Source organism: Dendrobates tinctorius, unplaced genomic scaffold (assembly GCF_039654945.1).
Source record: "Dendrobates tinctorius isolate UK_male_01 unplaced genomic scaffold, ASM3965494v1 ptg000011l, whole genome shotgun sequence".
In the NCBI taxonomy this organism is placed as follows: Eukaryota; Metazoa; Chordata; class Amphibia; order Anura; family Dendrobatidae; genus Dendrobates; species Dendrobates tinctorius.
This window is the reverse complement of record NW_027361679.1, coordinates 105,998,927-106,020,906: the sequence shown is the minus strand read 5'-3', so window position 1 is coordinate 106,020,906 and position 21,980 is coordinate 105,998,927. Positions and strand designations below refer to the sequence as shown.

Below are 21,980 nucleotides of genomic sequence, written 5' to 3'. Positions count from 1 at the left end.
TACCACCTCTGCACAGTGGACCCCGGGCTGTGAACGCACCTACTATTTATAATTTGGTGCGTTCCGCCAACCCTAACATTATCCTAGTGCCAGGGTCTGGCTAGTAATGGCGGACGAACAACGACTGCACAGGTACATCCAGCAGCTGGAGGGTAGGTTGGCAGCGCTAGAGCGTTCCACCTCAGCTGCGGATGTTGCCTCGGTCGCTGTTCAAGCAGCTACAGAGGCTGTCGCCCGTGTCTCCACGGCCAGCCCTGCCCCGACCTTGTCTCGCCTCCCGCTGCCGAGAAGTTCTCGGGTGATAGTGCATCATGCAGGGGTTCGTGAGTCGGTGCTCCATTCACCTGGAGTTGCCAGCCACACGATTTCCCTCTGAGCGGGCCAAGGTGGGATTTATCATCTCCCTCCTGTCGGGCAGGGCTTTGGAGTGGGCCACCCTGCTGTGGGAGCGTGGGGATCCCCTGGTACAGAGTGCCACCCATTTTCTGCTCACTCTGAAGCAGGTGTTCCTGGGACCTCGGGTCACGTATGACACCGCACTTCAGTTGCTGGCCCTAACCCAGGGTCCGTCTCTGGTCAGCCAGTATGCCATCCTCTTCAGAACTCTGGCCTCCGAGCTGGAGTGGCCAGATAAGGTTTGCATACTTATATTCTGGAGAGGCCTGGCTGATCATGTCAAAGACGCCCTGGCTACCAGGGAGGTGCCCACCACTTTGGAGGAGCTCATTACAGTCTCCACCTGAATTAACATTCGCTTCACCGAGCGAGGGCTGGAGCGCTCCAAGTCCAGCCAACGATATAGGTTGGCTCCAAACTTTGCTAGACTGCTGGAATCTCCCGAACAGCCGCACGAGCCTCCAGAGGCCATGGAGGTGTCCCGCACGGGGTCCAAGTCCCGGCCTGCACGGGTATCTCCAGTCTGTTTCTGTTGTCGGCAGACTGGGCACTTTGCTAACCAGTGCCCACAGTGGTCGGGAAACGCTCACGTCTAGTGGTTATCGGAGGGGGCCTACTAGACACAGTGACTTTCTCCTCCAAGCTCCTGTTTAAAGGGGTGTTAGAGTTCAATTCTTCCACTCTGATTGTGGAGGTTTGCGTGGACTCTGGGGCGGGGAGCAATTTCATGTCGTCTGCCTTCGCCCAACAACACGCAATTCCCCTGGTCCTGCTACCTCAACCAGTCACTGTCAGAGTGGTGAATGGTGCGACACTCCCATCCCAAATCACCCACCAGATGGCTCCACTGAGGCTCTCACTGTCTCCTCATCAGGAGATGCTGTCTCTTCTTGTTATGCCCGAAGGTATCGACCAGGTCCTCCTAGGGGTTCCCTGGCTACGATTTCACTCTCATATAGAGTGGTACTCGGGAAAAATCCTCGGAGCAAGTCCTGCGAGGGTAGGTGTCTGAGGGACTGCGTACAGGTCGCTACCTCCTGAGGTTTCCACAGATCTCTCCTCGCTTCCCAAGCCGTATCAGCAGTATGCAGACATTTCTTCCAAGAAGGCGGCAGAGACCCTTCCGCCTCACCGCCCTTACGACTGTCCTATTGACCTCTTGCCCAGTGCTGAGCCTCCTCGGGGTCGAGTCTACCCCCTATCTCTCCCAGAGACAGAGGCCATGTCTCAGTATATCAGGGAGAATCTGGCAAGAGGATTCATTAGGAAGTCGGTGTCCCTGGCAGGAGCGGGATTCTTCTTTGTCCAAAAGAAGAAAGGAGAATTACGTCCGTGCATCAATTACAGGGGTCTTAACGCCATAACAGTTAAGAACAAATATCCTCTGCCCCTGATATCAGAACTGTTTGATGGGCTATGGGGAGCGAGAGTGTTTACTAAGCTTGATCTGCGGGGAGCCTATAACCTGATTCGCATCAGTGATGGGGACGAATGGAAGACGGCATTTAACACCAGAGACGGGCACTATGAATACCTGGTGATGCCCTTCCGGCTATGTAATGCTCCAGCCGTCTTCCAAGACTTTGTGAACGATATCTTCCGGGATATGCTTACCACCTCTGTAGTAGTGTATCTGGACGATATTCTCATTTACTCTCCAGATATTGACTCCCACCGGAGAGATGTTTGCAAAGTTTTCGATCTCCTGCGGGCAAACTCCCTTTATGCCAAGTTGGAGAAATATGTGTTTGAGCAGGAGTCCTTGCCTTTCCTTGGCTACATCATCTCTGCCCAGGGTTTGGCCATGGATCCTGCCAAACTACAGGCGGTGATGGATTGGCAACAACCCCATTCTCTCAAAGCGGTGCAGCGCTTTATGGGGTTCATAAATTACTATTGCCAATTCATTCCCCATTTCTCAACTTTGGTAGCACCCTTGGTAGCCCTCACCAAGAAGGGTGCAGACCCCAAACTGTGGTCGGAAACTGTCTCCAATGCCTTCGCTTCTATTAAATCCCACTTCGCTAGCGCTCCCATTCTACATCGCCCCGATGTAGATAAGCCCTTCATTCTGGAGGTGGATGCCTATTCCGTCGGTGCTGGAGCGGTCCTGTTCCAGAAGGACTCGTATGGTCGGAAGCACCCATGCTGCTTCTCTAAGACCTTCACACCGGCGGAGAGGAATTATTCCATTGGGGACAGGGAGTTGTTAGCAATGAAGCTGGCCTTCTCGGGGTGGAGACACCTCCTGGAGGGGGCTCTCCACCCTTTCCAGGTGTTCACCGACCACAAAAAATTGGTCTATCTACAGACAGCCCAGCGGCTGAATTCTCGCCATGCCAGATGGTCCTTGTTCTTCTCCCAATTCCATTTCACCCTGCATTTTCTCTCCGGGGAGAAGAACGTCCGGGCTGACGCTCTTTCTCGCTCCGTGGTGTCATCGGAGGAGGAGGAGCCTCGGCTGATAGTCCCATCGGAGAGCCTGAGGACCGTGGCTCCGGTTGCTCTCGAGTCGGTACCTCTGGGCAACACTTTTGTCCCTGCCCATCTGCGACCGGAGGTCCTCTCTTGGGCTCATTCGTCTAGGGTGGGGGGACATTTTGGGACCAAACGGACCTCTGATCTCCTGGCAAGGACGTACTGGTGGCTGCATATGGCCCGTGACGTCAGGGACTATATTCAGGCGTGTGTCTCTTGCGCTCAGAATCGGTCCTCTCGGCAGCGGCCCGCTGGGTTACTCTATCCCCTGCCAATAGCAGACAGACCCTGGGAGATGGTTTGTATGGACTTTGTGGTGGGTCTGCCCAAGTCCAGTGGCAGCACCGTAATTTTTGTGGTCACCGATCATTTCTCCAAGATGGTGCATCTGGTGCCACTCTCGCGGCTGCCTTCTGCACGGGACCTGGCAGCGTTGTTTAATAAACATGTCTTCTGCCTGCACGGCATGCCGGATAAGATTGTCAGCAACTGAGGCCCTCAGTTTGCATCTCGGTTCTGGAGAGAGCTCTGTTCTCTGCTCAGCATCGAGCTAAATCTCTCCTCGGCCTATCATCCCGAGACGAATGGGTTGGTTGAGAGAGCCAACCAGACCCTGGTGACATATCTGCAACATTTTGTCTCGGCCAGGCATGATGACTGAGCATCCTTGCTGCCATGGGCGGAGTTCACTTTGAACAACGCTGTGGCCGACTCCACCTGTCAGACCCCATTCCTCTTATATTACGGCCAGCATCCGCGCGTCCCCGTGCCCATGCCCGTGTCATCCACCGACTCTAGGGTGGCAGACTGGGCGGTGGAGGCACATGAAATTTGGGTTCGCACGCAGGATGCTATCCGGGCCTCCAAGGAGAGAATGAGGGCCTCCGCTGACGCACACAGGCGTCCTGCTCTGACCTTCGCCCCAGGCAACTTAGTGTGGCTTTCTGCCCGAAACATCAGGCTGCGGGCTAAATCCGCTAAGTTCGCACTGCGCTATATTGGCCCTTTCAAGGTCCTCGAGCAGATCAATCCTGTGGTCTACCGCCTGGCCCTTCCACCACACTTGGCTATTTCTCACACGTTTCATGTGTCCCTCCTTAAGCCGGTTCAAATGTCCCGGTTTTCAGAGCCATCTGCCGGGACATCAGACCTGTCATCTGATGAGTTTGAGGTCAATGCCATTGTGGGTTGCAAGATGATGCGGGGCAAAAAGTTTTTTATTTGGTGGATTGGAAGGGTCATGGTCCATAGACTCGGTCCTGGGAGCCGGTGGAGAACTTCCACGCTCCACTTCTCATTGCGGAATTCAAGCGGTGCGAGGCTCGGAGAGGGGGGGCCCTAGGAGGGGGGGTAATGTTAGGCGGTCAGGTTCCTGTTGCTGCACAGTGGGAATCCCGAGCCCTGCTCCCGGCGGTCTCCCATTCCTCCCCAGCCGCAGAGGAGGTTGCTCAGCAAACTAGTCGGTCCCGGCGCTCTGCCCAGACCACCTCCGTGGGTTTGCTTGCTGCTGCCACCTCTGGCACAGCTATGGCAATGCAGGCTGCTCAGCAGCGAGATTCTCCAGGGACTAAGTCCTCATGTCGGGCCACTGAGCATGCCTGTGGAGTGATCTCCCATTGGAGATCGAAGGTCACGTGCTTAGGTCCTGTTCGGATTGGCCCATCCGAGAAGCCAGGAAGGTCCCGGACGCTCGCGGCTATAAAAGGTTTGCCTGGCCGCTCAGCCATGCGCTAGGATACACTGGGTTTTCAGACTGTGAGGAGTGAGTGATGTATGCACGTATGAATGTCTCTGGTGACTGACTCATTATGAAACCCCTACCCTTGGTACGCATGTGTTGTGCAGCCTAGCCTGCTAGCGCCCAGGCTTAGGTGTAGGTAGGGCAGAGTCGGAGTCAGGCATTAGTACCCATCAGTGACTCGGCACGCCTCAGTGCACGTGCTCCACACTCCATAGCCAGCGGCATTCGCGGCAGCGACGCCGTGTGCTCAGAGGGCCTAGAGGAACTCTAACCTCGTGTCCTTGGGGTAGAGTTCTGTGGCCGCTTTCTGTGCGCTTTTTGGCCGGGCTCTGTGAGCTAAACAGGCTCCAGTATTTGCGTTCAGCGACTGTGCGGCTCTGTGAGTCAACAGAGTTCGCTTCTGTTCACACTGGGTGATGTAACCCACGTGTGACTGTTTTCACGCCGCTCTATTCTTCCGCCATTACCTAGCAGTAGTGTACCACCTCTGCACGGTAGACCCCGGGCTGCGAACGCACCTACTATTATTTATAACTTGGTGCGTTCCGCCAGCCCTAACAACATGGGCTGCCTGTGGACATACGATAGAGGGGCTGTGGTGCACATCATATTATATGGGAGACTGTGAGGAACATTATACTGGGAGCTGTGGGGACATCATACTATATACGATATTTGGAGAGCATCATATTGTATAGGGGGCTGTGGATGACATTATACTGGGGCTATGAAGGGCACCATACTGTATAGGGAGCGTCATACTATATGCGAGCTATGGGGGACATCATAATGTATAGGAGATTGTGGGAGACATTATACTGAAGGCTATGAAGACACTGTAAAGGCGGCTTTGGTGACCATGCTGTATAGTGGACTGTTGAGGACATCATACTGTATAGGGGCTGTAGTGACTATATTTTATAAGGTTATCAAAAGACTGACATTTGCAAATAGAAAACAGGTATGTAGCCATCTCCATATATAACCAACAAATAAAGTAGAACTCTGTAGCGATATACATGCAGACATGAAATCTATGAAATTTAAATTACAATACTGCTCTAGAAAATATATTTTATTTTTTTTTAAATTTGAATACTTTGCATATAAATTGGCCAATTCATGTGTACCCGGCAGCCGCGATAAGGCTATTCTGTCAGCTAGGACCTAACTTAATGTGACTCCTTTCATTGGCTGATAGCCTACATTTATATGGGAAGGAAGGATCCTGCTGTGATTAAAACCAGCCAGAGGTGGGTGGAGTGCTCGGTCAGAGACGCTATGAATACAAATATCAAAAGACAGTCACTTCCTAAACAGAACACAGGTGTGTTCAGGTGCATACTAAAAGTAGCCATCTCCATATATAACCAACAAATAAAGTGGAACTCTGTAGCTCTATAGCATGAAAACATGAAATTTAAATTGCATTACTGCTCTAGAAAATATGAAAAAAAAAAAAATTGAGGTCTGTATACATAGGCTCTCTGACCAAGCACTCCAACCATCAGCCTCTGGTGGTTTTAATCACAGCAGTATCCTTCCATCCCATATAAATGTAATCGATCATAAGCCCATGAGAGGATTCACATTAGGCAGGTTCCAGCCGAGAGAATCACCTTATAGTAGCTGCCAGGTACACATGAATAGGTCAATTTATGCGCTAAGTATTGTTAATTTTCCTATTTTCAAGACCAGTAATGTAATTAAAATTTCATATATTTCATGTTTGCATACTATGGTGCTACAGAGTGCTACTTTATTAGTTATATTTTATAAGGGGCTGTGCTGGAAATCATACTGTATATTGGGGGCTGTGGTGTACATTATATCTCATGGGGGGCTGTGGTGGCCATCATATTGTATATTAGGAGGCTGTTGTGGATATCGTACTGTTTGGGTTGCTGTGGTGACCATCACACTGTGTAGGGGGACAGTGAAGAGGGATTACAATTTGGAGAGGACAACATAGTGAGCAGTATGAGGGCATAGTTTGACAAGGGGACACAGAATGGTTATGATTAGGGGACAGTGTGATATGGGGGCACAGTATGGAGAGAGTGGTGTGGAAAAATAGAGTGTAAGGGAAAACTAGAGCGGGGACAACCATGGTATAGGCCATGGTTTATGAAGGCGGACAGTGTGGCAGTCATATCTGACAATGCAAGACAGAGTGGCGGTTATAGATCATTAAGTCGGACAGTGTGGAGGCCATATACCATTGGAGACTTATTTAGGGCATCGAATGGAGAGATATTTTTACACAGAGGGCATAATGACACTTATTTTTAAGGGCACTGTGTCGGAATTTCCTGCAAAAGGCTCGAGAAGAAGGAATCTGGAGAGAAGAGCTGTGGATGTAAAAAGTCATCATAGCGTCTGAACATGATGGAGACAAAAAGAAACGACTCAATCAGATAAGATGTCGTCACCTATAAGGGGTACCTGGATGTAAATCTTTACTTGTTGATATGATGCTGACTATGTATGTATATGTGCAGTAATAGCAAATACCAGCATGGAAGGTATTCAAATCATATCAATAATCTTGTACGTTTAAAAGAAAGTAGAGTTTCCAGGCAGCAGGCCGCATGTGCCAACATAAACTTCAAAGCGCTCATGTTTTCATCATAAAAGGAAGTCCCCCAGCACCCTTTCTCTGGGCTTTTGGGAGGTGTGTTTGTGTTAGGGATTGAGAAGTACGATCACAACTTTTTGGCTGTGATACACAGTGGGGAAAATAAGTATATGATACTTCCGATTTTTCAAGTTTTCCCACCTACAAAGAATGGAGAGATCTGTAATTTTTATCGTAGCTACACTTCACCTGTGAGAAACAGAATCTAAAAATAAAAACCAGAAAATTGCATTGCATGTATGATTTTTAAATAATTAAATTCCATTTTATTGCATGAAATAAGTATTTGATCACCTACCAATCAGCAAGAATTCTGGCTCACAGACCTTTTTTTTAAGAATCCCTCCTACTCTGCAATCAGTACCTGTATTTATTGCACCCGTTTGAACTTGTTATCTGTATAAAAGACAGCTGTCCACACACTAAATCACACTCCAACCTCTCCAACATGGCCAAGACCAAAGAGCTGCCTAAGGACACCAGGGACAAAATTATAGACCTGCACAAGGCTGGGATGGGCTACAGGACCATAGGCAAGCAGCTTGGTGAGAAGGCAACAACTACTGGCACAATTATTAGAAAATGGAAGAAACACAAGATGATTGTCAATCTTCCTTGGTCTGGGGCTGTATGCAAGGTCACACCTCTTGGGGTAAGGATGATTATGAGAAAGGTCAGGAATCAGGCCTCTGGTTCTTTAGGATGAACGTGAAGCAACTTGACAGCCATTTAGGCAGTTTTAGGGCCGAATTGCCATCTCCTAGTTTGTAGTTAGGGTATTTCTGTTCCTTCGGGCAACACTAGGGACTGCGGTGTCTCAATACCTAGTCTGTACAAGAATCGTCAGTCTGTTTTGGTTTTTAGAGTTTAACCAATTATTCCTGAGTGATTTATTAGGGTGTGTGCACACGTTGCGGATTCTGCTGCGGAATTTTCCGCGCCGATTTGTCTAAATCCGCAGGTACAACCACAGGTCAAAAGAGCTGCGGTTTAATTTCAGATTTTCTGCGGTTTGACACCCGCATTGGAGCAGGTGCCAAACCGCAGCGGATTCCGCACAAAGAATTGACATGCTGCGGATTTGAAACCGCAGCAAATCCGCGTGGAAAATTCTGCACTGTGTGCACTGCGGATTTCATTTCCCATAGAGTAAAAGGGTACTGTACAACGCAGCAGAAACTGCTGCGGATCCGTAGGGCCAATTCCACTGTGGATGCGCAGCAGAATCCGCAACATGTGCACACACCCTTACACAGGCTTAACACACATGGGCAGCACTCTGACCAGTGGTGTTCTATTGTGCTGTTCCTATGTGTGTTTTTTTCACAGACCGAGCTGTATATGAAACAAATTGCTACATGCAGTAGTTTCTTCATAAGCACAGCCAAAGAAATAAAAAGAACTTTAAAATAATTCCTAGAAAATTAAATTATAAACATATCAAAAGGAAAATGGTATTTTTCAGCTAAAGTCACAGAAACTATGTGCAAACAGGATGCAGCAGACCCCTTTAACTCCGTCACCCACCCCCCCAATGCCTGTTTTCACCTTCCTGACCAGGCCAAATTTTACAATTCTGACCAGTGTCACTTTATGAAGTAATAACTCTGCAATGCTTCAACATATCACACTGATTCTGAGGGCTTTTTCACTAGTCCGTGTCTCCGGTACATGTGGTGACAGTTTTCACATGTACCTGAGATACTGACACATGTGGCCACATTGAAATCTACGTTGATGTGCACATGTCTGTGTGACCCACATGTAGACATGTCTGTTTTTTACCGGCAGCACAGGTCGCAAAAAGTCCTGCACACGGATGACACACTGGGATGTCATCTGTGTGACGTGTCCCAGCGCCTGAGAAGCAGCAGTACAGTAAGCGCTGTTCCCTGGCGCCGGGTGCTGAAGACAGCTCTCATCATTTTCCCCTGCTCTGCCAGCGATGATTTTGCCATTTTCAAACTTAATTTTTATTACCTTACTCCAGAGAGTTATGTGATACAAAATAGTTAATAAGTAACATTTCCCACATGTCTACTTTACATCAGCACAATTTTGGAAGCAAAATTTATTTTTGTTAGAAGGGTCAAAAGTTGACCAGCGATTTCTCATTTTTCAACAAAATTTACAAAACCATTCTTTTATGGACCACCTCACATAGCAAAAAGTGACACCATTCTAGAAACTGCACCACCTAAGGTGCTCAAAACCACAATCAAGAAGTTTATTAACCCTTCAGGTGCTTCACAAAAAAAATTGCAATGTGGAAGGAATAAAATGAACATTTAACTTTTTTTTCACAAAAATTTTACTTTAGACCCAAATTTTTTTTTATTTTCCCAAGGGTAACAGGAGAAAATGGACACCAAAATTTGTTGTGCAATTTCCCCTGAGTACAGCAGTATCCCATATATGGTCAAAAACTACATCTGAGGCACAGTGCGAATGGAGTGGAGATATTGCTTGAATGTTACATAGGCAGAGCCCATGAGGCACCGACCTGACACTGTAGGTTACTGTGCACAATCCTGCTGACAGGTTCCCTTTACTGAAAATGTATTGCATAATAATTATATAGTAACTTGCTTTTCCCTTAGAGATACCTATTTCACGCTGGTTGAGCACTGGTTTTTATGGTGGGAATACGGCTTTTTTCGTAAAGCTTTTGAGAATGTTAAGACTGAACTGCTGGCCATGTAATGCTAAGAAAGAAATTAGGATTTACAGTTCTTGATTTCCTCGTAAAAAAGCCAGTTAATGACACAACAATTAGCTTTTATTATGAATTATTTGGCACAGTTTCAATTAGACTGTAATGCAGTGTGTCATTGTCTGTATGGCTATATATAGCATTTCAAGGAAATACTGCCTGCAGCCAGAACTCATTCATGTCAGGTAAGGTTATGACTAACTTAACAGACTAAATAAAACTGGTTTCAGAAGAGATGACACGTGACCTTTTTATAGCTACAATGGTACAAGCCACGTTGATTCTGTAAAATGCGCAGAAAGCACGAATGCACTGATTAGGAAATCTATTCTAGCCATATTTTATTCACAGTGGAACACAGATCAGAAGGCGAAAGTTAGAGATTTTCCCATTTTGTTTGGGAAAAAAATGACATTTAGAAATTAATGGCAGCAGCACATCTCAAAAAGGTTGGGACAACTGCAAGTCTATATATTTATCTATCTGTATAATTTAGAGTTTACCACCCATGTATGGGGGTACAATAATGAATACAAATGTTCTCAGCCATTTTGAGATTTAATCGCTTCCTGTGAGTTTATTTCCATCTCCTAGCCAAGCAGCATGAAGCTATATCTGGCTAGGAGTCCTTGCCAGGGCCCAGAATATATAGGAGAGGGGAGTAGCATACAGTGAACAGCTGAGAACCTTAAAGGGAATCTGTCACCTCCTTTTGGCGTGGTATTTAAATGACCGATGGGCAGTGTTTTGGGTCCTTTCCTCCACCCCTCCTTGGCCACTATATTTCTGTGAATTTCCCTACTTGGCCTCCATATGCGCATTGCAATCTGGACTCGCGCACGCGCAGTATGCTTTGCCCAACTGGGCAAAGCCGAAAAGCATTAGTGCGCCAGTGAACTATGTCCCGGAAGTATTTCGCTGTGTTCCGGGATATAGTTCACCGGCACATGCGCACTAATGCTTTTCAGCTTTACCTGCAGTTAGGCAAAGCATACTGCGCATGCGCGAGTCCAGATTGCCATGCACATGCGCATAATATGGAGGCCATGTACGGAATTTCACAGAAATATTGTGGACAGTGGCCAAGATGGGGTGGAGGAAAGGATTTGAAACACTGCCTATCAGACCAGACCCAAGTCATTTAAATACTGCGCCAAACTGAGGTGACAGATTCCCTTTAATGCAGGAAAGCTTCCGGTAGCTCTCAACAAAGCAGATTAACCCCTGCACCACTAAAATAAACCACAGTTTAATATGAAGGCGAAGTGCTTCTAAACAGTACAGAAGTAGGAGAAATCTTACGCTGTGATCTTCTGGCTCCTCTGTCGCCGTAAACCCGTGACACCAACCTTCTAGAAAACCACTTTTCACAAGGTCTGGACGTTCTAAACACATGGCTGTCTAATAAGGTTCTAACAGGTAGCAATATAGTAATAACTATAAAGAGGAGGGTTTCTCAACTCTAGTCCTGAAGACCCACCAACAGGTCATGTTTTCAGGATTTTCATAGTACTGCATAGGTGATGGGCTTAATGCTTGAAAACTTTTTGAAATTATCACCCATCCAATACTAAGGATATCCTGAAAACTTGACCTGTTGCCGGGTCTTGAGAACTGGAGTTGAGAAACACTGATGTAGAGAAACGCCTGCAGTCAGATTTCTGCAGACTCACAATGGAGAAATCTTGTTCTCCACACCTGTGTTACGATTCTGTCAGCCGAGAGTATGGGATCACACTAAGGTGACATTTGGGTGAAACTCTGATCAGAGTGTCATTAACATGATCAATAACATAATCAATCCGATTCTCATGGAAGAGAGAATCTATGCTGGTGTGACCCTGGCCTTAGGCTGTAAAATAGAAATGTCATGAAAGTTGTATTCTACAAGCTGAATGTGGTTCGAGACTGTAGTGTACTTGCAGTGAGGGAGAATACAGTGTACGGGTGCGCTTACACTGCCATATGTTCTCTCATGCGAGAGAATCGGGCCGGTTCCGCTAAGGACACTTGGCAAATCTGCAACATGAAAAACTCACCAAAAGCTCATTGTGGGAAGGTAGCCAGAAGGGGAATAAAGCTTGAAAAACTTCCATGAACAGCCAAGTGGATTTCTTATAGAAATAAGGATTTTGGAAACACCCGAATTAGGCCTCCTTCACAAGTCAGTGTCTCCGGTACGTGTGGTGACAGTTTTCACATCTACCGGAGACACTTACACACATAGACCCATTCAAGTGAATGAGCCTGTACATGTCAGTGCGTTTCCATGCACAAAACACGCTGACATGTCTATCATAAGCAGAACGAACCGCAAAATGTCTCGCACACGGACGACATCTGTATGTCATCAGTGTGACACGTATCGGTGACTGGGAAAAAGCTGGACAGTTCGTGCTGGTTCCAGGTGCTGAAGACCGCTCGCATCATTGTTGCCTGGTCTCCCTAAGTTCAGCTGGACCAGGTGACAATGATGGGAGTTGCATTCAGTACCCACTGTGTCCCTCCTGTGAAAAATAAAATGTTTAGAAAAATGGCGTGCGCTCCCATGTAATTTTCATGACCAGATGGAAAGCTCACGGCTGGGGGCTGATGTTACTAATCTAGTTCCCAAGCTATTAGTAACTGTAAAAAATGATATATCCCCTTATAAATATTAATAGCCTGGTAAGGGGTCAGGGGATATTGGCCCCCTCTCTCGCGCTAAGAACGTCAGCCCTCAGCTGCCACAGAAATGGCGCATTGATAAGATGAGCGAATCTGGCACTTAGCCTCCCTCTTCCCATTTATTATTCTTTATATTACACACTATGTAGACAGCGGATGCTGAATCCATCGCTCATCATTGTCGCCTGGGTGTCCGGGAACCACGCTTCTCTCAGTCGCTGGTAGGTGTCACGCTGATGCGGCACACGGATGCCACATAGTACCGTGTGTGTGGGGCAGCCGGCATCAGCCACTGGCTGACCTTTCCCTGCAGTACCCGGTGTACACGGTACAGGCTGGACCGGTCATGCAGGGCTGCTGAAGCTGCAGGTCCAGGACAGCACCAAGGCTGACGGCAGGGTGTGTGTGTGTGTGTGTGTGCTCGCTTGTTTTGCACAAGGCAACCTGTAGCCCCTCCTCCTGTTGGGTGTGCCCCGTTCAGCCACACCCCCTTTGATCCACCATTGGCTGGAGCAGTGTTGTTGATCACGTATGGACACGCCTCCTTGAGTCCCCTATATAAAGGGACGGTCCCGGCGCAGCACAGACTTTGCGCGGCATCCCCGGGGGACGTAGGATTAGCGGAGCTGCAGGCAGGATGATCTTTGATAAAGTGAAGAAGTTTCTTGTGGTCCTGGACTGCGCGGAAGAAGACGCGCCTCCCGTGTTCAGCAGCGGCGCCTCGGTGTCCGGGAAGGTGCTGCTGGAGCTCGTGAGCGCCACCAAGGTGGAGTCGGTGAAGCTGCACGCTGGAGGCTACGCCAAGGTGCAGTGGACGGAGTCCCGCAGCGCCGGCTCCAGCACGGCTTACACCCAGAACTACAGCGACGAGGTGGAGTACCTGCAGCTGCGGGAGCGCTTACTGCACACAGGTGAGGGCGGCTGCCACTGGTCACGGCTGTCGGCTGCTCACGGCGGCTTCCTGCCACACAAACGGACCCATTTAAAGTCCGAGCGTGTGACTAACCCCAAATTTAAAGGTCCCTTTAAGCAGGAAGCTGTGGTGGTGCACACTTGTGAGAGGAAGTGTGGTAAGAAGCAGTTGGCATGCACTTATATTTCTGTTTTGTTTCTGCACAGACAATGGTGCCCTTCATGTTCTGCCGGCAGGAAAGCACGAGTTTCCCTTCACCTTTCAGCTGCCTGAGTGAGTATGTGTTTATGTCCTGCCACTTTACACTAGATGGAGAAGGCACTGGCATGTCAGGTGGCAGACCTCCTACCATCGCCCTTCACTTGGTGTATGGTCCTTGTTGTGTAGGCCCCCACTGTAATATTATAGAGGAGCCAGCCCGTCAGTAGCTACAGAACAGAAAGTATGGAGGAGTGCCAATTCCTGGATGGGGATTTCTGCGTAAACATATTCCGGTTGTTGGCAGTTCAGCAGGTGTCTCACGATCACCGCTCGTCGTGCCTTACAGGAACTTGGTGACCTCCTTTGAAGGAAAGCATGGATGTGTTCGCTACTGGGTCAAAGCAAAACTGCACCGCCCATGGTCAACAGTGAAGAAGACAAAGAAGGAGTTTACTGTGATTGAACCCATTGATATTAACACGCCAGACCTACTGGTAAGAGAAAGATGGTCGATGGTAGAACTTCCCTCCCCTTTCCAGAGCCATAACTTTTTTTATTTTTTCGGGACAAGTTGTACTTGTAAATGACACCATTGGTTTTACCATGTCGTGTACTCGAAAACGGGAAAAAAATTCCAAGTGCGGTGAAATTGCAAAAAAGAGCAATCCCACACTTGTTGTTTGCTTGGCTTTTTTGCTAGGTTCACTAGATGCTAAATCTGACCTGCCATTATGATTCTCCAGGTCATTACAAGTTCATAGACACCAAACATATCTAAGTTCTTTTTTTATCTAAGTGGTGAGAAAAAATTCCAAAGTTTGCTAAAAAAAAATTGCTCAATTTTCCGAGACCTGTAGCGTCTCCATTTTTCATGATCTGGGGTCGGGTGAGGGCTTATTTTTTCCGTGCCGGGCTGACGTTTTTAATGATACCACTTTTGTGCAGATATGTTCTTTTGATCGCCCGTTATTGCATTTTAATGCAATGTCTTTGCGACCAAAAAAACGTAATTCTGGCGTTTTGAATTTTTTTTCTTGCTACGCCGTTAAGCGATCGGGTTAATGCTTTTTTTTTTGTGATCGGGCGATTCTGAAAGCGGCGATACCTAATATGTGTATGTGGGATTTTTTTTTTTTACTGTTTTATTTTGATTGGGGCGAAAGGGGGGGTTATTTGAACTTTTAGGTTTTTTTTATTTTTAAACTTTTTTTTTTTTTTTACACTTGGCATGCTTCAATAGCCTCCATAGGAGGCTAGAAGCATGCGCAACCCGATCGGCTCTGCTACATATGGGCGATGAGCAGATCGCCCTTATGTAGCAGATTTACTGCTGTGCTTTCAGCGCCGACCACTGGGTGGCGCTGAAAGCCATATGCCTGGAACAACCATAGAGGCCTCTGGTTGTCCAGGCAACACAACGCCGACCCCCAATCACGTGACGGGGGTCGGCGATGAGGTCATTTCCGGCCCGGCCGCCGGAAATGCTATTTAAATGCCCGCTGTCAACTTTGACAGCAGGATTTAACTAGTTAATAGGCGCGGACGGCTATTCTGCTCGCGCCTATTGCGGACACGTGAGCTGTTCATAACAGCTGGCATGTCCCGGCTTTGATGCGGGCTCAGTGCCGGAGCCCTCATCAAAGCAGGGGAAATGTCTGATGACGGACTGTGACCGTCATTGGACATTAAGGGGTTAAATGTAGACCACTTTAGCTTGTTTTTAACCAACGTGATGTAAACCCTTTTTCTTTCTTCAGGCCCCTCAGGCTGGCACTAAAGAGAAGGTTGCACATGCCTGGTACTGCAACCTGGGGCAAGTCACTGTCACTGCCAAGATTGACCGGAAAGGATATACTCCAGGTACGGGCATTGTTTTTTTTACTTACAGGCGAGTTTCTTAGATATCTGCCACAGCCCCCTTTCTTATATTTTGTCACTTTTTCAATAATATGGTTCTCTAAGAAAGTCTCGTTTAGAAACCTAGAAGATGTGGAAACACTTGTGAAGATTATAGATGTCCACTTTGGGCACGATTCACTAGCTGCACTTTTCCTTAAACTTTTTCTGAAGTACATTCACCACAAACTTTGCAACTTATCGAAAAGATGCACAAAGGATGGCAAACCTTTTTAAACTCTAAAATTTACAGGGTTTGTCCACTACTAGGACTACCTCATGCTTGGCCTCGATAAAATACCCAAACTCTCTTCCCGTACCGGCACGGTTCTCCGTGTCGGCACTTGCCATCTTGGGGTCACAAGTCAAACTCTTGAGCAAAAGCCCGGGGTAGAGCAAGAGCTGGCAGTGTGGGAACAACGCTGGCACGGGAGGGGAATATAAGATTTTTATTTTATTGGGACCAAACCTGTGGTGAGTTGTGCAAGAGATGAATATGGGGCGAAACGGGCACAAATTCAATAATGAATCATGCCTTTTTATTTCCAGCAGGGACACCCAGTATCAGTTGTTGGCTTCTTTTAAACATTGTGCCAAATGGCTAGCAATATAAGGGTTTATAAACACACTAACTTTTCTTTCAATTATTTTTTTCTCCCTAGGAGAAGTCATTCCGATTTTTGCAGAGATTGATAATTGCACCAGTCGAACAGTTGTGCCTAAAGCAGCCATAATACAGTCTCAGACATTCACTGCCCGTGGCACAGTGAAACAGAAGAAATGTGTAGTCGCTACTTTGGCTGGAGATGCTGTGCCTGCAGGAAAGAGAGAGACTTGGCATGGGAGAGCTCTAAAAATCCCTCCGCTCGGACCCTCCATTACACAGTGCCGAATTATTAGAGTAGAATACGCTTTGAAGGTAAAAATTGCCTCTCCCTAATTACTACTGTTATGAGCGCAGTCAGACGGCCATATAAATCAAGCAGAGTTCAGAACATGGTGCGTGGACAGGTCGGTGGCTCTCCCTACCGAGCGTGATTGCTGCATAGAAATGAAGTCACTCGGGTCAGGAGAGCCCCTTGCCAGTCCTCGCACTATGTTCCGGTCTCTCGTCTGACTGCACCCTTAGGTAGGCCCACTAATGCCAGTGTGCCAAAATTCTGCCCTGTTCTACACCAAAAAACTCAGATTAGTAAATCTCTATTAGGTAGAGAACATGTTATACAAGTGTTTTTTTGTTTTATCTGCCTCTTTAGGTGTGTGTAGAAATTCCTGGTTCCTCAAAATTGCTCTTGGAGCTGCCATTGGTGATTGGCACTATTCCACTCCATCCTTTTGGGAGCCGGACGTCCAGTGTGGGTAGTCAGTATAGTGTTAATCTGGACTGGCGGTACTTGACTGCCCCAGAGCAACCAGAACGTAAGTATCTAAGCAGTCCTATCTGTATCTCCCATGTAGCCCTGTAACACCTTCTGAAGTATATTAATGTTATAATCTCTTCTCATAGCTCCTCCTGAATACTCTTCTATTGTGTCAGATGAGGAAGTTGAAAACCGGATTGCTCCTCCACGGCATGCTAGTATGGGCTGTATTCTAGAGGGACCGTTTTATGCCTACGTCCAGGAGTTCAGGAACAGACCTCCTCCTCTCTACTCGGAGGTAAGCCCTAATTTTGACACTTTTTTTTTTTTTTTTTTTTTCCGCACCAGGAGAGGCAATTTTTAAGGTGTCCTCACACACTTCTGGGTAAAACAAATGCTACCTCCTGATTCCTAAATACATGTTGCCCTGTATCTAATCACATTAAATAGCACTGACATTCATATAGACAACCTGTTTCATTCTTCTGCTGGGTTTAGATGGCCATTCTAAAACTTGGGCCATTGGCTACAACCGGTGTGTGCGCTGTCCATATAATGCACTTGAACGAACCCTAAAACGAGGATGTGTGCAATTTCACTCGGCTGTGGTCTCATCGTCATTCTCCACTTGTGATCTGTTCAACTCCTGAAATTGCAGCTAGGCCCTTTAAAGGAGTGGTCTGCAACTTTAACATTATTCGCCTATCCTTGGGTTAGGTCATTGTCTGAGGGTTCTACATCCGGCACCCCACCACTAATGATCCTGGTGCCGTCTGGAACTGCTCAGCTAATCTGCACAGCTCAGTCAATGGAATAGTGCCTGTGGCTAGGTACTGCACATCTGCCATTTATTGATTCAAATAGGGGCAGGGTTTTCAGTATAAAGTTGTGGCCACCATACAGCTGATCAATAGGGTGCCCAGTGCAACACCCCTATGAGACATTGATGACCTATCCTAATGATAGACCATTATTGTTAAATTCTTATAACCATTTGATAGTCTGTCTAGAACCTGCTGGCTTGTTTTCAGTAATTTAGAACTTTAAAACTGAATATTAATGTAAAATATGAATTAAAGTGTTTTTTTTTTTTTTTTTTTTTTAATAGGTTGATCCAAATCCACCCACTCCAGATATACGTCCTCGTTGTATGACCTGTTGAAGGATGGTGCAGAATTGTATCTACATTTCACTTGAAGAAATTATTGCAAAAAATGAGTGTGCTCCCTTCCTTCCATAAGGATGGCTCATTGCATCTGGGAGTGTGATGAGACTGAAGGCCAATTCAGGAGTGGGGGCGGTCTTCCTGCAGTTCAGGATCTCTCTCATTAAACTGAGCTTCCAACTCAGTCCATACATGGCGAGGGTCCCGGAAATGAATAACGTGGAGGGGACTCGATTGGAGAGACTATCCAGTAGCCACTAGTGATTCTCTGGTCACTGAAGGCCAGGGGTGTAAGATTCTAATCATCTGCACATTGGGTGGCTTTAACGTTTTGTACCAAAGAGCTGTTGCCTTATATTTGAGACCTTAAAACTATTTTATCTTTTGCTACATTAATCCCTACTAACACTGCTTGTCTAGGGGAAAATTCCATATTATGCAGGACGTGATAAACTAGACATGATCTTTGTTTTGTGGCTGAGACAATCTGATTATACCAAGATTTCTCAAAATATGTTGTCAGAGGGAGAGGAACCTACTGAGCCATTTCATGCAGCCAAACCATTATGGCGCTAGACTCTTACCTCAGTCATGCATGTCAAGGAAACCTTATTTGATGGACATTTTATGAAATGACATCTTGATGAAGAATTGCATAAAAGTGCTCAGTGAAGGCAATGTACAGCTCTGGCAAAAATTAAGAGACCACTGCAAAATGTTCAGTTTGTCTGATTTTTCTCTTTATAGGTATATTTTTGAGTAAAATGTAAATTGCTTTTAGTCTATAATCTACTGACAACATTTCTTCGAATTTCCAAGTACTAAATTTTTGTATTTTCCAAAAATGAGAAATGGTCAAAATAGCCAAAAAATGCAGTGCTTGCAGACCTCAAATAATGCTAAGAAAACAAGTTCATAATCATTTAGAAACAACAATATTAATGTTTTAACTCAGGAAGAGTTTAGAAATCAATATTTTGTGGAATAACCCTGATTTGTAATCACAGCTTTCATGCGTCTTGACATGCTTTCCACCAGTCTTTCACACTGCTTTTGGGTGACTTTATGCCATTCCTTGTACAAAAATGTAAGCAGTTCTTTGTTTGATGGCTTGTGACTATCCATCTTCCTCTGGATTACATTCCAGAGGTTTTCAGTGGGGTTCAGGTCTGGAGATTGGGCTGGCCATGACAGGGATTTGATGTGGTGGTTTCTTAATTTTTGCCAGAGCTGTATATCATATATAAACACCAAAAAACATCAAATGCCTTATGACTTGTATTCACCAAAGTGAGCTCTTACTCTGTAAAGAAGGTGGTGTGAGGTCAATGAAGTGGGATATTTTTTTGCTGTGAAGCACAAATGTACGTTACTGTTTAAATGTGACCCTTTTTACAGTATTATTGGATGGGAAATGCTGTCGTATATCTAAAGTGAATTCTTGAACATTATGTGCTAATGTGCCTTAAACTTGATCTTTATCGCTGACTGTACTCTTCTGAGAATTTCTGTGTGTATGTGTGTATATATATATATATATATATATATATATATATATATATATATAAAAAAATTATAATCATGTAACATTAAATACCACACAATTGCATTGCTTCATGCATTTGATGTATGCATGGGCCCATAGTTCGAAAGAAACCATTCCTTTTTGGTTTTGGGAACTGTACACATCTGTATGATGGCTTCTGTTAAAGAGAAGCCACTTCAGCGCCGGATGCATCACAAGGAAGCAACCAGCAGACACCAGTGACATAACTGGGATCTTGGATTATAGCACATGGTCAGCAACTTTATTTGGGAGACTGTTGCTGCAAAATGTGGATGCAAACGATGCCTAAGTTTGTAAAAAAAAAAAATTAAAGCTTTTTATGCTAAGGCACATGGCTGAAATCTGCTATGGCATTATTATTATTGCACTTTTGTTATGTTACTGTATTCAGATAAGGTTCATATGCAACTTGTGTTAATTGATTCACTGTCTGCTTTTTAAGCCAGAGTACATGGGTATTTTTGTATGCATTTGTATTGACCAATTTAGTTTTTCATTAAATAAAATTTTTTATACTACTATGAAGTTTTCACTTATTACACAAATTTGAGATGTGTGGGGGGCAGTGGATTCATATCTTTTGTAATGCTTATCACTAGAGATGAGCAAACCTGAACAGTACACCGTGTGCAGAATTATTAGGCAAGTTGTATTTGAGAGGATTCTTTTTATTATTGAATAACAACTATGTTCTCAATCAACCCAAAAGACTCAGATATCAAAGCTTAATATTTTTGGAAGTTGGAGTGGGTTTTTATTTTAGATTTGGCTATCTTAGGATGATCTCTGTTTGTGCAGGTAACTATTACAGTGCAGAATTATTAGGCTGTGTGCACACGCTGCGGAATCTGCTGCGGATTGATCCGCGCGGATTTTCAAAATCCGCAGAATAAATCCGCAGGTTAAAAGACCTGCGGATTATCCTGCGGTTTACCATCTCCACAATGGAGGAGATGGTAAACCGCTGCGGAATCCTCAGAATTGACATGTCAATTCTTTTCTGCGGTTTAGAAACCGCAGAAAATCTGCGTGGAAAACTCCGCAGCATCTGCACAGCGGTTTCCATTTCCCATAGGGAATAATGGTACTGTACACCGTAGCAGAAACTGCTGCGGATCCGCAGGGCCAAATCCGCTGCGGAACCGCAGCAGAATCCGCAGCGTGTGCACACACCCTTAGGCAACTTAATAAAAGCCAAATATATACCCATTTCACTTGTTTATTTTCACCAGGTAAACCAATATAACACAAAATATAGAAATAAACATTTCTGACATTCAAAAACAAAAAAAATCAGTGACCAATATAGCCACCTTTCTTTACGATGACACTCAAAAGCCTTCCAGCCATAGATTCTGTCAGGTGCTTGATCTGTTTACGATCAACATTGCGTGCAGCAGCCACCACAGCCTCCCAGACACTGTTCCAAGAGGTGTACTGTTTTCCCTCCCTGTAGATCTCACATTTTTTGAGGGACCACAGGTTCTCTATGGGGTTCAGATCAGGTGAACAAGGGGGCCATGTCATTATTTTTTTCTTCTTTTAGACCTTTATTGGCCAGCCACGCTGTGGAGTATTTGGATGCATGTGATGGAGCATTGTCCTGCATTAAAATCATGTTTTTCTTGAACAATGCCGAATTCTTCCTGTACCACTGCTTGAAGAAGGTGTCTTCCAGAAACTGGCAGTAGGTCTGGGATTTGAGCTTCACTCCATCCTCAACCCGAAAAGGTACCACAAGTTCATCTTTGATACCAGCCCATACCAGTACCCCACCTCCACCTTGCTGGCGTCTGAGTCGGAGTGGAGCTCTCTGCCCTTTACTGATCCAGCCTCGGGCCCATCCTTCTGGCCCATCAAGAGTTACTCTCATTTCATCAGTCCATAAAACCTTAGAAAAATCAGTCTTAAGATATTTCTTGGCCCAGTCTTGACATTTTATCTTGTGTTTCTTGTTGAAAGGTGGTCGTTTTTCAGCCTTCCTTAGCTTGGCCATATCCCTGAGTAAGGCACACCTTGAGCTTTTTGATACTCCAGTAACGTTGCAGCTCTGAAATATGGCAAAACTGGTGGCAAATGGCATCTTGGCAGCTTCACGCTTGATTTTCCTCAATTCATGGGCAGTTATTTTGCGTCTTTTTTTACCAACACTCTTCTTGCGACCCTGTTGGATATTTGCCATGAAACGCTTGATTGTTCGGTGATCACACTTCAAAAGTTTGGCAATTTCAAGACTGCTGCATC

General features: G+C 45.9%; 1 protein-coding gene across 2 annotated transcripts in view; it reads left to right on the top strand.

Moving 5' to 3' along the window:
- The window catches only part of ARRDC2 (arrestin domain containing 2), a 76,082-nt gene extending 55,825 nt beyond the window's left edge, over window positions 1-20,257 (top strand). The window contains exons 1-8 of one of the 2 annotated variants that reach the window (XM_073545871.1): window positions 13,208-13,544; window positions 13,753-13,819; window positions 14,094-14,241; window positions 15,505-15,607; window positions 16,306-16,562; window positions 16,900-17,062; window positions 17,151-17,302; window positions 18,113-20,257. In XM_073545871.1, the coding sequence (XP_073401972.1) occupies window positions 13,271-13,544; window positions 13,753-13,819; window positions 14,094-14,241; window positions 15,505-15,607; window positions 16,306-16,562; window positions 16,900-17,062; window positions 17,151-17,302; window positions 18,113-18,166 (1,218 nt within the window). In that variant the 5' untranslated portion in view covers window positions 13,208-13,270 and the 3' untranslated portion in view covers window positions 18,167-20,257. Of the gene's footprint in view, window positions 1-13,207; window positions 13,545-13,752; window positions 13,820-14,093; window positions 14,242-15,504; window positions 15,608-16,305; window positions 16,563-16,899; window positions 17,063-17,150; window positions 17,303-18,112 lie in introns of those variants that run through there. The other variant, XM_073545879.1, reaches the window with a different exon arrangement.
- The last annotated feature ends 1,723 nt before the right edge of the window (window positions 20,258-21,980 follow it).